Source organism: Vombatus ursinus, unplaced genomic scaffold (assembly GCF_900497805.2).
Source record: "Vombatus ursinus unplaced genomic scaffold, bare-nosed wombat genome assembly UNPS02012515.1, whole genome shotgun sequence".
Taxonomy (NCBI): domain Eukaryota; kingdom Metazoa; phylum Chordata; class Mammalia; order Diprotodontia; family Vombatidae; genus Vombatus; species Vombatus ursinus.
Genome location: NW_020952293.1, coordinates 1,159,425 through 1,176,443, shown reverse-complemented (window position 1 = coordinate 1,176,443; position 17,019 = coordinate 1,159,425). Strand labels below are relative to the sequence as shown.

The window sequence follows — 17,019 nt, the reverse complement described above, 5'->3', positions numbered from 1 at the left end:
CACACACACACACACACACACACACACACACACACACACACACACCCCAGAAAACTGTTTTCCACATCACCTTACAGGGATACATCAGCCACAATTCACCAGTCATCTACCCTGGGCTATCAAGAGGCCAGCAGGCATGTCAGCAAGCCCCACTGACCGTGCCAGTGCACCATGCCCTATAATTTCACCTCCAGACAACGCACATGGATGGGTAGATGCACCCCCCACCCCCTCCCCACCGCAGCAGCAGGAGCAGCTTCTTGCAGAAAAGCAGAGACTGGCGGGCTTCCCTATCCACTGCAGTGCTGGGGGGGTGGGGGGGGGGGAAGGCAGACTCGAGGGCAGAGTAACATGCAAAGAAATCAAGAGGGGAGGAAAGCCGCCGCCAACCCCCCCCCCCCCCCCCCACCTCTGCACCATCTATTCGGTGCCTTGTGCTCTGAGAGACAAATTACATGCAGCCGTAGAGACAAACGGGCAGATTTCTCTGTCTCCTCTCTGTCTCGTCTGTCTGTCTGCCTGTGGCACCAACACAACACATAGACACACAGCCTGAGCTTTTCTCTGGGGATGCTTCCTCCGCCCCGCTCTCCAACTCTCTTCTCCTGGGGCTGATAGCACCAAGCATCCTGCCCTCCCACCCGATGCCACGGTGGCTCGGCGCGGCTCTGGCTCAGTCCGCTCTGCTGACCGGGTAGAGAGTGCCTGTCCATCCCCGAGATCCCGGTCAGCTCCCCGGGCCATGGGACAGAGCTGGTGCTGCCCCCTCCCCCGCCCGCGGGGGTCTGCTCAGCTCGGGACGCACGGCCGATGTACCTACCCCGTCCCAACACTCCGGCATCTTGCAGTCTGTGCTGGGCCGGTCCCTCGGGAGGACCGAGAAGAGGCGATGCTAAACGCCTTAGTCACCGGCAGCCCCAGCAGGAGTGCCCGGCTCAGACGGACCAGGATTGGCGGGCGCCGCAGTACAGGGTCGTCCTCTCTGCGTGTGATTTATACACCCGCTCGGCCCCGACTTAGCCCCTCCCCCTTCTCTGCGGGGCAGGGGGGCATGCAGTCACTTGCTGAGACGCAGGCCCGGAGCTCCCTGATTGGCTGGTGGGGGAATTATTCACACTCCCATTGGCTCAAACCATCCCCTTTTCCCTGGTCTTTTTTTTTTTTCCCTTTCGTTAAACCCCCCCACCCAAAAAAATCATTACTGATGTTTTCTTCCTCCTCCATCTTTCTTCCTCCCACAACACATATGAACCAACTCAGCCGTACCCAGGGCTTCGACGCAGATGGACATACATGTGCTCACTGCCTCTCCATTCACCATCACACACAGAAAGCAGTGAACGCAAGCCACGGCACACGGAGGACCTCTCACCAGAGCCAGCCCGGGGCCCACAGCAGCAGAGGAGACCCGCTCTGTATCGGGGTCCTTGACATACAAAGCCCACCAGGACCACGGCTGCTTTCCCCTGCTGACTTCCCACCATGCCCACGGCAGCCTCCCCAGAAAATGGAACATTCTGCAGGTCCAAAGAGACAGGCTTCCCTGTACCACAAAGGCCAGCCCGGAATCACTAGGGGTTCCCCCCCCCCACACTTAAATTCAACAAATGTTTACTAAGTGCAGACTACACAGAAAGAACTCTGTGATAAAGCGAGGGTACAAAGGTGAGCCGAGATACAGCCCCTGCCTGTAGGGAGCCTCCGTCCTAGGAGAGAGAGGACACATGCATCAGGAATGATGAGACAGATCGCCAGAGAGGTCAAACAGAGAAATAAGGGAAAAGAGCCAGGACGGCTTCTGGAAAGAGAGGGAGGGTTTTAAGCGTTACAAGCCTGTCGGAGCCTGATGCTGGAGTGAGTGGAGGGACCACCGAAAGGTCTGCTACAGCCCAATCTCGGCTCCCACCTGAGTGGGGGCAGGATCGGGAGTCTTCCCAAATCTCTCAGAAACTGGCACAGAGATGGGGCAGAGAACGCCCTTCCCCGGTTCTAATGGCCACGTGCTGGGCACGGCTGGCGTGGCCGCAGCTCACGCTCTCAGCCCCCAGCTCTGGGCCTGGTCATCTCTGTCATTCCAAATGAAAGGCTTCTACGGGCTGAGACGACTGGTCACATGGAAACCTTCCTCTGTCCCAGTGCCGGCACAAAGCAGGTGAAGGAGGCCCAGATTCAAGAGGGATCTGGCCATTCCAAGAATGGGCCGGGAGAGAAGAAAACCATCGCCCTTTCTCCTTTGCCTTTTTGAAAGATCATGGAGAGGAAACTTGGAATCAGAGGGAGGAACTTTCAACTATAACAGGGTCGCCTCCTGAAGGCTCAGAGGAGGGAAAAGGGAGATCAAGGAAGGCTTCCTGGAAAAGGGGGCCTTGAAGGAGAGGATTTATTTCAAGAGGAAGGATGTGGGGATCCACCCTTGGTGACTCACTACCTGTGTGACCTTGGGCCTCAGCTTCCTCATCTATAAAATGGGGTGGGGGAGGTTAGACTGGCCTTCGAGGTCCCTTCTAGCTTTAGACCCCCAAGCACATTTTCCAAGTAACTGGACTTTCCCCGGGTAGGCAGCAAGTCTGGGAACCCAGCTCACAATGTGACTATGAGCAAATCTCTCCTGTTTTTTGTGCCTCAGTGTCCTTCCTTGCTCCAGCCACACTGCATGCATCTTTTACCTACATAGTTATTCGCATGCTATCCCCCCATTAGAACGTGAGGTGGTTCTAGGCAGGGACAGTCCTTTTTCCTTTCTATCACCAGCTCTTAAAATGGTGCACATAGTAGGCACTTAAGAGATGCTTGTTGACTTGAAAAATAGGGGGCAGGACAAGATATGGGGTTCTTTACCTGGAGGCTGTGAACTTCTTTTTGAAAAACATTTTGATAATATATTTCAATAGAATTGGCTTCCTTTGTACTCCCCTGCATTTGAAAGCGTGCTTCTGAGCAGAAGCAGGTCACGGGTTTCACCAGTCAAAGGGATCCGTGACCCAGACAAGGTCAAGGACCCCTAGACTGGGCGCTTTCCAGCTCTGTCAGGGTGACTGGCGTGGTCCATCTCTGGTTCTTGTTTTTACCTTCCTTTCTCTCCTATCAGGAGGCAGGGGTCTTGGGGAGGCAGGGGTGAGGAACCCCAAAGAAGCCCTGCTAATTGCTTAAGAGCATTAAGTATGATTCCTAGACACCCAAGGACCAGGTGAGGGGATGCCAAAGCATGAGAGGGATGCAATATCTGCAGGGGAGAGAAGGAAGGGAACAGAGCGGGCTGGAGAGGCAGAGATACTGAGGGAGGGAGGGGAGGTGGGAGAGGCCAGAGCCCTGGAGAGGCGCTGCCCTCCCCTCCACCTGACTGCTCTGTAGCATTGGCTCCCTGGCTCAGCTGCCCTGGCTCAAAGAATCCCCTCCTCCCGTCCTGGGCTGCAGACGAGCTCAGCGGTAGCCATCTACCCAGTGTGTCTGCTGACGTCTGGATGGCTCTTCGGGCAGGGAGTGCAGATCTCGCAGCCGCCAGCCGCCAGTGGCCAGGATGCAGTTCAGAGGTGCCTGGAGCTCTCGGCTCACCCCCATTTCAGAAGGGCAGGATGTTAAGCAGGGGCAGATGGGTGGGGAGCAGAGGCTGCCCGCTCAACTTTGGGGTGAATCCGGACGCTTTCCTGTCTTCTGTTTTTCTACAGAGCTAGGAAGGGTTGGCACACAGGCAGGTGCCAGGTGGAAGGAAGAACTGTGGGGTCCAGGTGGTGACCCCCGCCCCACTTCCTCGCTGACTTATCTTCTCCTCCCCCTGCTCCTTCCTGCCCTGAAGCCTGAAGGGATCAGGAGACTGCCTCCTGTATGTGAGAGGTCAGGGCTTCCCCAAAGCCCAGCCTGCCCTGGGCACCCATGCCCACCTGCCCAACACTTTCAGAAAACTGAAACACCTGCCCCACCCTCCAACCTAGATCTGAGGCTGCTAGTATACCCCTGCTGCAAGGACGTGCTCCCCAGGACCAAGACTGGGTATAGTAGAGCACAAAGGAAACAACCTGAATTCAGGAGAGACCTGAGTTCTGACCCTGGCTCTGACACTGGCTGTGTGACCCTAGACAAGTCACTTTCCCACTTTAGGCTTCAGTTTGCCCACCTGTAAAATGGGCACACTACAGCAAAACTAAGCCACCTCACAGGGTCCTGAAAACAAAGGTTGTTGCTAGCACCTGCTGCCAGGGAACTGGCCCAGCCTGAATTCTAGATGTTAAGCCTACCTGCTTAAGGTGCAAAATGTCCACATCCACTCATCCAGGGCAACCACAGGGGATTCCAGAATGGAGCGAACTTTTAAAAATCGAGCCTTCCGCAGATGCTAAGCTGCATGTGGTCATAATAGCTAGGATTGCCTTGGTCTAGACTGTGGTGAAAGGTTCATGGTGGGGATCCCCTTCTGGCAGAGAAGGGAAAGGAGCAAGCATTTATTAAGCACCTCCTGTGTGCCAGGCACTGTGCTAAGCGCTTTACAAATAGTATCTGACCTTCACAACAACCTTCTAAGGTGGGTGCTATTGTTATCCCTGTTTTACAATTGAGGATGAAATGACTCTCCCAGGGTCACACAGCCAGGAAGCATCTGAGGTTGGACTTTTCCTTTCTCCTCGGGCTCTGGCTGTAGATTTGGTTCTCATTCACGCCACTGTCTCCTTTCAGGTCAGGCTAGCACCGTGAGTCAGAAATTTGAAGAGCTAACTGGAAGGCAAAGCATCTGGGAAGGCCCTGATTCGTAGCCCAAGGACCCGGGTTTGAATCTCACCTGGGCATCTTGCTAGCTGCATGACCTTGGGCAGGCTGTGTCCCTATTCTGGGCCTCAGTTGCTCCCTCTGGAAGATAAATGGGTTGGACTGACCAACCTTTAAGGTCGCTGACAACTCTGGTTCCTAGGGTCTCACTGACTACACACAGAGCATGCGCCACGTCCCACCGCACTGGGCACGTGACATCATGGGTCTTTCTCTCCAGCGCACCCACACCCACACCCACCCACCCACCCACACACACACCTAACACTCTCACTATTCTGTTTCCTGCTCCTCTAAACAGCCATCAGCACGGAACCAGGGGGATTAACATTGCCTTTCCATTTCCCGCTCCCACCCCGCCACCGCCAAATACAGGCAACAGCTGCTAGGTCTTAACTTAGCTGACACAGCAGACAGAAAGCTAGACTTGGAGTCAGGAAGACCTGAGTTCAAATCCAGGCACTGTGTGACCCTGGGTCGGTCACTTCTGCTTCAGTTTCGTCATCTGTAAAGTAGGAATAATAATAGCACCTCTCTCCTGAGGTTGGATTAGCCCCAAAGTGACCCTAACTCACCAGATTCCTCTGGGACCAAGGGGACCACCTCCCGGGCACAGGGTTGGCCTTCCCAATTTATCCTGACTATGCTTGTTTGTGAGCCCTTGAGGGCAGGGTCTCTTTTTCCTTTCTCTTTATCCCTGGTACTTAGCACAGTGCCTGGCCTCCAGCAGGCCCTTCGGAAATGTGTGATGACCCGACTGACCAGACGGCAGCCCCAGGCCGCGAGTGCTTCTCCAGGGAGGTTTAAGCATGACCCCTGTACTCTCCATTCCAGGTTAAACTCCTCCCAGTCCCCAGATTCTCACAACCGAGGAGGTTTTTGGTTTTTAGGCATACATGTTCGATTGACGCTAAAATCTCTATGCTCATCTGACTCCAGTGTCAAAACCCTAACTGGAGAGGCAGGCCAGGCTCGCACACGGCCACGCTCCAGGGTTGGAAGGGAGCTTAGAGATCGTCTGATCTGGTCCCCTCGAGCTGGAAGAGCTGGGAGTGTCCTTAGAGATCATGTTCTTCCAGGTTTTTGTTGTTCAGTCGTTTTTCAGTTGTATCTGACTCTTCACTACCCCATTTGGGGTTTTCTTGGCAAAGATACTGGAATGGTCTGCCATTTCCTTCTCCGGCTCATTTTACAGATGAGGAAACTGAGGCAAATAAGGTTGAGTGATTTTTGCCCAGGGTCACAGAGCTAGGAAGTATCTGGGTCACGTTTGAACTCGGGTCTTCCTGACTCTAGGCTCTATCTACTGTGCCACCTAGCTGCCTCTTCACTAGGATACAAATAGAGGCTCAGAGTGACTTGTCTACTATCACACAGACAGTAAGTAGGATTGGAACCCGGATCTTGGGACTCCAAATGTGGAGGCCTTTACCTTTATGCCATCCTACCCTCATTTAAAAGATGGAGAAACTGAGGCCCAGAAAGAAGTAACTTCCCCAAGATCACCTAGGTGGAGGCAGACCCAGAATTAGAAGCCCAGACCCCTGGTCTCCAGGCCAGTGTTTTTCTGCCATACATCATAAGGATGTCGCTCAGGGGCTCAGAGCCCCGCAGGCTAGTGCTTGAGATTTCTCAGAGAACGTGGCCACCAGCCAGGGAAAGGGGAATGGGATGGATGATGCTCTAGTATCCCTCTTTAATTCCTGGCTTTAGGGTCCAGCAGTTTGGTGCTTCTGCTCCCCCAGTCCCTGGGTCTCCATCATTTGGTTTCAGAATGATGTTTGAGATGAAGAAAAGAAAGGGGGGTGAGTCCCCTTGGCGTCAATCCCAAAGCTACGTGAGTGATTGGTATCCAGGTCCCACTGGAGACCCTCATCTCTGGGTCAGAGGTTCCCCATCAAGAGGAGGCAGTGGGGAAGCCCAGTGCAGAAGGACATGCCGCAGGGCCACCATGTAATCTGTGAGCAGTCCTATGACTCAAGGCCTCTGTGATGGTGGAAGGAGCCTGTGGTTGCCGAGACTTTCCTGGGGAAGGTAAAAGGGCTGGCCCAGCTCCACCCTTTCTGCACCAGCTCCCCCGAAGGTTGTGGCCATCCACACACTTTACTTTGTTTCCCCTTCTCTGGAGTGGACCACGGTGATGGGCCAAAGGCACTCACCAGCTCAGAGGGCAGAATGGATTAATTGCTGAGCCTTCATTTTCTGCCTTCGGCCAGGAGTTATTAGTACAAAGCATGGTCAGAGATGCAGAAGAAGGCTCAGAATCAGCCCACTGCCTGGCCAATGTCACTGGGTAGAGCTGAGGAGCCACCACTGTCACGTTGTGCCGATAAGACTCACTTGCCAGAGCCCACTGGTCCCCTGAGCCCCTCTGGCTTCAGGGTCACCTGTCCCCGACAGTTTTCCAGGTCTGAGCTGCATCCTTGTGCTTGTCCTGGGGCGTCCCATAGGACTGCTGACTCCTACCCTCCTTCTACACTGCCCCAGGCCTGGGGCCTCAGATCCCAGACACTAGAACAGGATTGGGGAGGTGTCATCTCTCCTCCTGAGGACCCAAATCCAGCCACTTTGGTAGAACAGCTTCTAGCTTTTAGTGGCTGTGGGGGCAGAAATCCAACTACCATCTCTAACTCCTGGACTATTTTTTGGAAGCCTGCTTTTGGTGGGTGTGTGTCTCCCCCAGGTTGGAAAAAAGAGCCTTAATTTCAAGTCAAAAGATGGAGAATTGACTCCTAACTCTGCTCCTTAGACAAAGACTTAAAACTCTCCGGGCCTCAGTCTTCCCATCTGGGGTCCCTTCCAGTTCATGAATCTATGATTGGTTTTCACATAGTAGATTCAACCTGGTGTTAGAAGGAGGGCCTCCCCCCTCCAATTCCCCAACCAGTGATGGAAAAGGGTCGTTTTGGTCACCATACTGCTGAGTCACAAGAAAGCGGGTTCCTTTCTTCTTGTGCCCTCAAGGACACAGCCAGCAACCCTTCTCACCTCCAAGATGGCAGCTGATGAACCTACCAGTTAAGTTTCAAGCACCCCAAGATGAATTACTGCACTCATTCCAACCATCTACCTTAGAAATCTATAGCAGTGAACTGGAGGGTGCTTCACTGTAATAATCCTTAAAAATTTCGGACTTCTTCAGGTCCCTGGAACCACTTCTCAGAAGCACCGTTTGCTCCCCCTTGTCTCTGGGGAAAAAAAGGTCCCTGTGGCCTGGGTAACCAGATATTTGTGTCTATGGTTTTTCCCCTCCCCCAAAGTTTCCTTTTGTGTTTTTCAGGACAGACTGAACTCTACAGGGAGGTGCATTAAAATACTCACCATGAGTTAACTTTCTGACTTTCCTTTAGACCACCTGGAAGACTTCCAGGAGCCCTAGGCCCACTGCTTTAGAAAACACCATTCCTACACTCCCAAGTCCCATGAAGCCACAGGGGCTTCTCTGATCCACGGTGACCTCACACTAAGAACTTTTCTCATCCTGCTTTTGGTGTTTGGAGAAGACACGTGGCTAGGGCATATGGGGAAGGAGGCCATCAGGAATGATGGGATTGAAAGTGCTGAGCTGGCAGGAAAGATCTTTCTCCAAATGCTTAAATAATACATCCTATTAGTCAGAATGTTCATGCCAGGTTGGGCTCGGAGCCAGCTCCTTTCAAATGCCAGAGCCCTGTAGGCAGGAGGTCCAGGTGGGCTGTGCTTGGGAACTGGTGGAAATCAGCAGTGTTTGCATTAAATGCGTCCTTCATGGGGCCTGAGCTTCCAAGCTGGAGGTGGTGGGAGGGAGGTCAGAGTTTGCCGCTCACTTTTCTGAATGTGAGCTCCCTGAGGACTTTCTCCCCTTTGTACTGGTATCTCCGGCACCCAACTCAGTGCCTAGCACATAGTACTCACTTAATCAATGCTTGCTGCATGACTGATCACTGATTTTTCACTAACCTAACCTTCTTCAGAAGCCACTGTCTTCCTTTCCTTTGTACCAAGGACATACTCTCCTGGCATATACCCAAACAGTCTCTCACATGCCTTAAATACAGATAACATCAATGCTCTCCTTCAGGTGCTACTTAGCATACACAAAAAAAATCAAAGCATCTGCACCATCTCTTCCTGATATCTGACCAAGCTCCCCCACTGCCCACCCCATTCTCTTGTTGCCACCACTGACCTTTGAACATTACCTAATTTCTAATTTCCCCTTTGGTTATAATAGCATTTATATGTCAACTTAAGGTTTGCAAAGCACGGTACATAGAGCATCTCATTTGATGCTGGGAGGTAAGTGCTAGTCTTATCCCCATTTTCTAGATGAGGAAACTGAGGCAAACAAAGGTTAAGTGACTTCCCCAAGGTCACACAGCTAGTAAGGGTCTGAGGCAAGATTCAGAGTTAGGACCTTCTGACTCCTGGTCCAACATTCTGCCTTGTAATGGAGCAGCCCTCCCCCTCACCGAACCTACTTAGTTCAGTCCCTTTCCTTTCATTCTCACATCCCTATTTGTGACATTTATATATGTATGTATTTATGTCTAGGCTTGGCTTTAAAGTTTGCAAAACCTCTTACAAATATTATCTCATTTTGTCCTCCTGACAACCTGGGAAGTGGATGCTGTTATTTTGCCCATTTTACAGATGAGGAACAGTGATTAAGTGACTCACCCAAGGTCACAGAGCTGGGAAGTGTCTGAGCCTTGCTGCTGATGCCCTATAATCAATCTGTGTGTGTTTAGAATGGGCTAAAAAATCAGCACAAGGGGAGGAGGGGGGCTGGGCTAAGGGTCAGAAGATCTGACATGTAGCCCTGCTTATTTGTTGGGTCACTCTGGGCAAGTCACTCCCTATCTGGGCCTCAGTTTCCTGATCTGTAAATTAAGGGGTCCCTGGTTCTAACAGTCTGTGGATCTGCATCCCTGTCATCCTTGATGTACCATGAGCACACGACACAGTTTGTAAGCTTTTAAGCCACCAAACCTTGAGACAGCTTGTCACCTAGGTTACAGGGCTCATCAGTTCTCCAGAAGCACGGGTGCCTGACAGTCCCTACTCCCCTGGGGACCACGCCCCCGCTATACCCCGGCATCCAAATCCCTGGGACAAGCTCAGCACCAAATCAAGGACATGCAGGTCTGGCCTGGCTGTGTGGAATCACCCCAGTGCTAATCCACAAAGCTGGGAAGAAAATGTCAAGGTATACGGCTCCCTCCTCCCCCTCCCCTTTCCCATATCCAAATCTGGGTTTGTTTAACCCTTTGGAGTGGTGGTATTTGGGTATTTCTTTCCCCTTGGCATCCCTCAGAGCCCAGGATGAGCCTCACCCTAATTTAAGGATGCCTTTGTTAGCTTGGGTCAGAGCACCCTGACCTGGGAGCCCCTCATACCCATGGTGGGCAGGTCACTGAATGCGGGGATGTGCTAGGAAGGTTGCAGGTCTTCTTTGTGGACAGGGGCTGGGCAGAAGAACAGAGCAAATGTTCCAAGGCCCAGAGATGGATCACGGGCGTGCCCCTGACTTGAGGTCATCCCTGTCCAGTGGAGAACAGGACTGGGGAGGAGGGCAGAATCATATTTTGAAGGAGGCAGAAAACCCCCCAAACCTTTTCAGGGTTAGAAGATAATCTTTCATCAAACTAAGGAGGCCAGAGTTGCCAAGGCAACAGCTGCCATAGAAACAGCAGCTATTTCTGAAAGTCAGCCTGGTTTTCATTGGTGGAAAACGCTGATTGAGATGACAGCAGGGCTCCCCCACCTCTCGGTGAGCCATCCCTCTCCCCTCTGCCGGAGGCATCCACGCCCCTCTCTCCTCGCCTCCTCCTGCCCTTCCCTGTCTGAGAAAGACTAATGGTCTAGCAATCCACCAAGGACATCCTTCCACAGGACCAGAGGGGCCCAGCTGCCTCCCAACCTGGGCAGCTCAGATCAGAGTCTGCCATCTCGGGCTCTACCCTCCCCCGCCCCTCCATCCACAAGCCCACAGTGGGCAGAGTAGTCAGGGAGGCCGTAGCCCTCCTCTGTGGACAGAGCCTGGACTACTTGCCCTTCCCCTTCCCCTCCTCTTAACATTCCCAGGCCTTGCTTGACGACCAGCCTCGGGAAGCTGGGATGTGAGAGATGTCAAGAAATGCCCCCCTCTGGGTGGCCCTACCTTCCAATCTGTGTCCACAGCTGAGAGGAAGGCATCAGAGTTCTCCTGGAGAGATAACAAACAGAAGAATAGGACATGAAGTCTCAAGCTGACCAGGGTCACCCAAAGGCAGGTGGGTCCCTTCTGCTAAGCTTGGGGTGATGCTCTGAGGCCACTTGGTGACACAGTAGAGAGAACTCGAGTTCAAATCCTGCAATGTGCCCCCAGGCAAGTCCCTTAACCTCTGTCTGCCTCAGTTTCCTTATCTATAAAATGGGGATAATGGCATCCACCTTACAAGGTTGTTGTGAGGATCGTGTGAGTTAACCTATATTAAGCTCTCAGCAAACCTTAAAGTGCTGTATAAATGCTATCTACAGGAACCCATCTTTTTGGCTCAAATGGGGCTGATTCCATCTCTTTTTCCAGGTTGAGTGCCAAGGCAAAATAGCTTGGAGGGTTCCTTCCTAGTGCCTTCTAGAGACCATGGGGCCCTCACAGAATGTGGGAATTAAAGTTAGGAAGACTTGAGTTCAAATCCAGACTCACTAGCTGTGCAACTTTGAGAAAATTATTCTTGCCTCAATTTCCTCATCTGTGAAATGGGGATAATAATAGCACTTCCCTCCCAGGGTTGTTGTGAGGCTTACATGAGGCAATATATGTTTGGCACCATATCAATGCTAGCTATCCTCATTATTATTATCGATGGTATCCTTCCTTCTCTTCCTCAGTCTGCCCTCTAGAAGCAGTTTTTCAGTTCTGGGATGAGGTTGGGGAGGAGAGAGGTCAGTATCTAGCCTGGACACCCGGGAAGTCATCTCAGAAAAAAATGTTTCTTGACTTGATTTGAGAGAGAAGGGAGAATGGAGAATCATTAGGAGAAAGGACTAGACCAAGCCGGAACCCTAAGTTGGAGCTGACTCCAGGGGAGAGGCATCTGTCATGGGGCTGGGGGTGGGAAGACACCGTGTGAGCTCCTAAGAGCCAATGTAGGCAAAGCTCTCTGTAAACCCCGGTGGGTACATGACTCCAGACATCCTGGAAGAACCTTCATTCTGGCCTTGGGGGCCTGCATTGGGATGCGCTCCGGGCTGGAACCAGACTCCCTGAAAAAACTACGTATGGTGTGCAAAGAATTCAGCACCTGGGACAGTGGAAACCTTGGGGAGGAAAGCAGGGAAGGGACACAGGTCAAACATAGGCATGGAGCTCCAGGACCTAAGGGCCAGGCTGGGCTGAGCTTGGCCAGTGACTCACCATCAGGGCTGGGGATGGCAGAGCACTGCAGCTAGACCCAGACTAGGAGGGACAGAGATGGCGGCTCCTCTGGGATCCCCAGTAATAGGGAGCCAGGGGACTAGCACGGAGCTGTTTCTGTTAGTGTCCTTCCCAGTGTTAGATGGCTAACACTTGGATGAGAGAATCAGGTACCAAGGGGAAGTCAATGACCCATTGGAACATAGAGGAACCTAACGAGGAGCTTTAGGAGGGAGAGATGTGAAGTCTGGCACATGGGTACAAAAACAAAATCTCTTCTCACCAGAATGGTACAGGGGAGGTGGGGTCTGAAAAGGGCCGGGGGCTTTAGTGAACGCGTGTCAGGCTATGCTAAGACTGACAGATGTTCCAGGAGAGGGAGGTGAGAACTCCACTGTCTTCTGCCCTCATCAGACCCCACTGTGCTCATTTTGAGGGGCCCCAGTTTAAGAAGGACGCTACTGGGCTGGAGGGAGTCCAGAAGAGGTCCAACAGGATGGCGAGAGGCCTGAGCCCACGTCACCTGAGGACAGGCTGAAGGAAGGGGGCATGATTATCCTAGAGAAGACTTGGGGGTGTGGGGGGGCGTAGTAGCCGTCTTCTAATCCTCTGTGGAGCAGGGATCAGTCTTGCCCTGACCTAGGCCAGAGCAATGGGTGGACGTTGCAGAGAGGCCCATTTGGGCCTGAGGTGACACTTCCTAACCATCCAAGCAGGCCCAAAGTTAAATGGGCTGCCTAGGGTGGTGGCGGGGTCCCTCTCCTTGGAGATCCCTCAGGCAGAGAGGCTGGAGGACCACTTGTCAGGGATGCTACTATTTTTAGCGTTTACATGTCATTGTGAGGTCTGCAAAACATTTTACAATGATCTCATTTGATCCTCACAACCAGCCTGGGAGGGAGGTGCTTTTATTATACCCATTTTACAGATGAGGAAACTGAGGCTGAGAGAGGTTAAGGGACTTGTCCAGGGTCACATGGCTAGGAACCATTGGAGCCTGAATTTGAACCCAAGTCTTCTTGATTCCAAGTCCAGTGCTCTATCTCCTGACTCTGTGCCTTGGCAATGGCTGTGCCCATGCCTGGAATGTTCTCCATCCTGACCTCCTCCTATTGTTTTCACCTGGCGCAGCTCCCCCCCTACCCTCTGCTGGTGTTTTCCCCTCTGAGATTGTCTTGTCTATGTATGTACCTAGTTCTTTACATGCCATCTCTGCCATCAGAGTGTGAGGGCAGGGGCTATTTTCACATTTTCTTTGTCTCTCTAGCACTTTGCACAGTGCTTGGCACATAGTAATATATGCTTGCTGTCTGACTGTGTGCTGCTCTGCAAGATGCCCTCAGGCTTGCCAAGCCTTGGACTCTGAAGGGGAAGATGGACTGAGTGACTTAGCTGTTGGGAGGGAGGATCTCTGCCCCCCTGCTTTCTGACCCAGAAGTGCCCTCACCCCCAACAGCGGGCCTTTGGCTTAGGGTGGGGAGGAGGGGGAAGGTGGCTCATGGGACTTCAGTAAACCCATGAACATGAGTACCACCCAGCTAGGTTTCCTTCTATCCACCAGGCCAGAGAAAAGGGAAGCAAAGCCGAAACATCGAGAAGCTTTAGGCAGGAGAATGCAAAGAACAGCAGGGTTAGGCTGGAGAATCCTGCTTGCATAGTGAGGCTGGGCATGGCCTCCAAGCAGAGGCAAGTGATAGCCAAAGGCAGATGAAGGGAGAGCGTCACAGGTCAACTAAGATGACCGAGGAGCTAGACAGGAAGAAAGAAATGGAGACAGAGAAAGGGGAGAGAGAGCTGGAGAAGGGAGAGAGGGTAAAGAGAGGAGGAGGGGGGAGGGAAAGAGAGGGTGGATAAAGAGAGCAGGGGGCAGAAAAAGAGAGAAGAGAGATGAAGGAGAGGATAGAGAGGGTAAAGAGATGAGAGGGGAGAGGGGAAGAGGGGGAAGAGGAAGAGGAGGAAGAAGAAGAAGAAGTAGCAGCAGCTATCACTGTGTTAGAAGAGTAACAGGACTCACAGAGTAATGGGGTATGGTAGAAGGAGCCCTAGACCTGGGGGGTGGGGAGCAGGAGACCTGGGTTCTAGTCCTGACTTGGCCGCCAACTAAACCCCCATGTGGCCTCAGGTAAATCACTTGCTATCTCTCTTCTCTGTTTTTCACCTGTTAAATAAAGGAATTGGACCAGATTCGTTCCAAGATCCCTTTTGGCTCTAAGATTCAAGGCTAGCCCATTTGGGTCCTTTATGTGAGAAGGCATGGAGGAAAGATGTGGATTGAATGACATATTCCAATGTTGAAAAGGTTTTTTAAATTTCTTGATGAAGACACTACACGTCTTCCATAAATGTCTTCTGCTTCCTTTCTGCGGCACAGATATGACCCTGGCTTCTCAGAGGCCGTATGCCACTGAAGCGTTCCAGGATGCTATTGGTATGCAAGAGGAAATATCTTTTAAGAAGAAAGAATCCTGGTAGGTCTTACCAAGTTACATAAGTTTCAAGTCCACATCTGGAGGCAGATTAGGCCAGAGAAACTTGACAGCATGGTCTGGTGGCAAGGACCCTGGATTTGGAGTCAAAGACCTGAGTTCAGACCCTGGGTCTGCTATTTACTAATCATAAGATGTTGAAAATCATCATTTCCATGCTCTGCTTCTCAGTGACTCCCAGATCACATGGGCTCACTCCTGAATTTTATACTGAACACCACTAGAGGGAGGAGGAATGGAAAATAACTGAGTTTGGGGGAAAGCAGTCATGATTCCAAGCTCCCATGGGCTTCTGAGTTTGGTAGAAAGGGGAAAGGGTGAGCCCCAGGCTCCTGAATATGGGCTACAAAACCCCTTGTGAGGACTGCATTACAGAGATTGGCCAATGGGGGTGGTTGGGCCAATGATGCAGGTGTGGGACTCCAAACTTTGCAACGAAAGGAGTGGAAAGCTGGGCAGCAGAACCAAAGAGAAAGAAGAGGGGGTTCGGTTGTCCAGCAAGCCTGGCTCAGGGGTAGGTAACTGACAGGTGAGGGCATGATATTTGGCTTCTGCCCCTGAATACTGATGACAGAACTCAGGATAAAACAGAAACTAGAGATTTAAGGCCAGTATAGTTAGTGGTGCTGTCAAGGCAAGAAAGAATAGCCAGCCACGGCAGGAAAGGACAAACTATGAGCTAATGGAAGTCTTCGGATTCCTTTAACAAAGGAGCCCATTATATATGTACCTAAGAGGCTGAGCCTTGATTATAAGCTAGGCGATACTGACCATTAGCAACTGAATTTGGGTTTTCATTTCACTTTCTGTTTGAATTCCTCGTATTTTACTGCTCTCTTGGAGCTACCCCTTTGCCCTCCGTTTCCTCATGTGTAACCATCCTCCCGAGAGAAGCTGCAGGCTTAAGGTGACCAGAGCACTGATTTGCCCCAAAACCAAGCTAGTCTTCCAAGAGGTAGGACAGGGAGGCTGGCAGGGGAACCTCAACCCCAGAATAAAAAAAGCCCCTGGCTCCTCACCCCTGGAACATGTGTCAGTGTCAAAATCCTTCATTTGTGATTCATTCCTCTGGGTTCTATGTTCTAAGTCCAGAGCAAGAGAGGCGTGAATGTCCAGGTCAGAGTCCAGTTCTGGAGACCACATCCTAGGAAAGGCTAAGGGGGCCTTTGACAAGCTGGAGCCCGTCCATCCATGAGAGGGCAGCCGCGATGGTGAGGAAAGAAGTCCCATCAAAAAAGGATGGCCGAAGGAACTAGGGAGGTGTAACTCAAGATTTAGGGGGCTGGGCATGATTCCTGTTCTTTGGAGTATTTGAAGTGGGGTCATATGGAAGAGAGGGCAGACATTCTACTTGGCCCCAGAGGGATTACTGGGTGGAAGCTGTGGGGATTTCAGCTTAAAAAAATGGAGCGGTTGACTCAGAAGGACATGTGTTTCAGCTCATAGGAGGTCATCAACGGAGACTGTCCATAGATTTAGAGCTGGGGTGGGGAGTAAGGGGGTGCCTTAGAGGCCATGAAGTCCACCCCCTTCATTTTTACAGATAAGGAAACTGAGATACCAAGAAATTAAGTGACTTGTCCAGGGCCACACAACTAGTAGGCACCTCAGTCAGGATTTAAACTGGCTTAGTGGATGGAACACTGGGCCTGGAGTCAGGAAGACCTGAGTTCAAGTCTGATCTCAGACACTTACTGCGTGACCCTGGGCAAGTTACTTCACCCTGTTTGCCTCAGTTTCCTTATCTGTAAAATGAGCCGGAGAAAGAAATGGCAAACCACTCCAGTATCTTTGCCAAGAAAACCCCAAATGGGGTCAGATACGACTGAAATGATCGAACAACAATAATTCCATGACTCTAAGTCCAGCGCTCTGTCTGCTATGCCGTGATGCTCCCGAGAGAATGTAAGAGGAGCTTCATGCTTCCAGGCTGGGGTTGGACTAGCTGACTTCTCCCACTTCTTCTGAGGTTCTACACGTTAAACGGTGTCTCTCCAGGTGTCTTTATTTTCATTTATTTATTTAATTTTTGGTGAGGCAGTCGGGGTTAAGTGACTTGCCCAGGGTCACATAGCTAGTAAGTGTCAAGTGTCTGAGGTTGGATTTGAACTCAGGTCCTCCTGACTCCAAGGCCGGGGCTGTATCTTCTGCGCCACCTAGCTACCCCTCCAGGTGTCTTTAAAAAACAAAACAAAACAAAACACGCCAAAACTCTTTAATGTGTTATATAACACATTAAATCACAAAGAATGTTAGAGCTGAGGAGGGACTTTGGAGATGAGGATAGTGGAAAGAACATTAGCCCTAGAATCAAAGAAATGAGTTCCAATCTTTCCTCTGGTGCTTACTACCTTGGGGACCATGGGCAAGGCTTTTAGCTTTTATAAGCCTTAT

At 51.6% G+C, this 17,019-nt stretch overlaps 1 protein-coding gene across 7 annotated transcripts in view; it reads right to left on the bottom strand.

The window, feature by feature from the left end:
• NDRG4 (NDRG family member 4) overlaps positions 1-17,019 on the bottom strand; it is a 77,275-nt gene that overhangs the window by 21,506 nt on the left and 38,750 nt on the right. For 6 of the 7 annotated variants that reach the window (XM_027857874.1, XM_027857875.1, XM_027857878.1 and 3 more), the window contains exon 3: positions 10,901-10,945. The exons of the other annotated variant lie outside the window; for it this stretch is intronic. In XM_027857874.1, the coding sequence (XP_027713675.1) occupies positions 10,901-10,945 (45 nt within the window). The remainder of the gene's footprint in view (positions 1-10,900; positions 10,946-17,019) is intronic. 7 annotated transcript variants of the gene reach the window in all.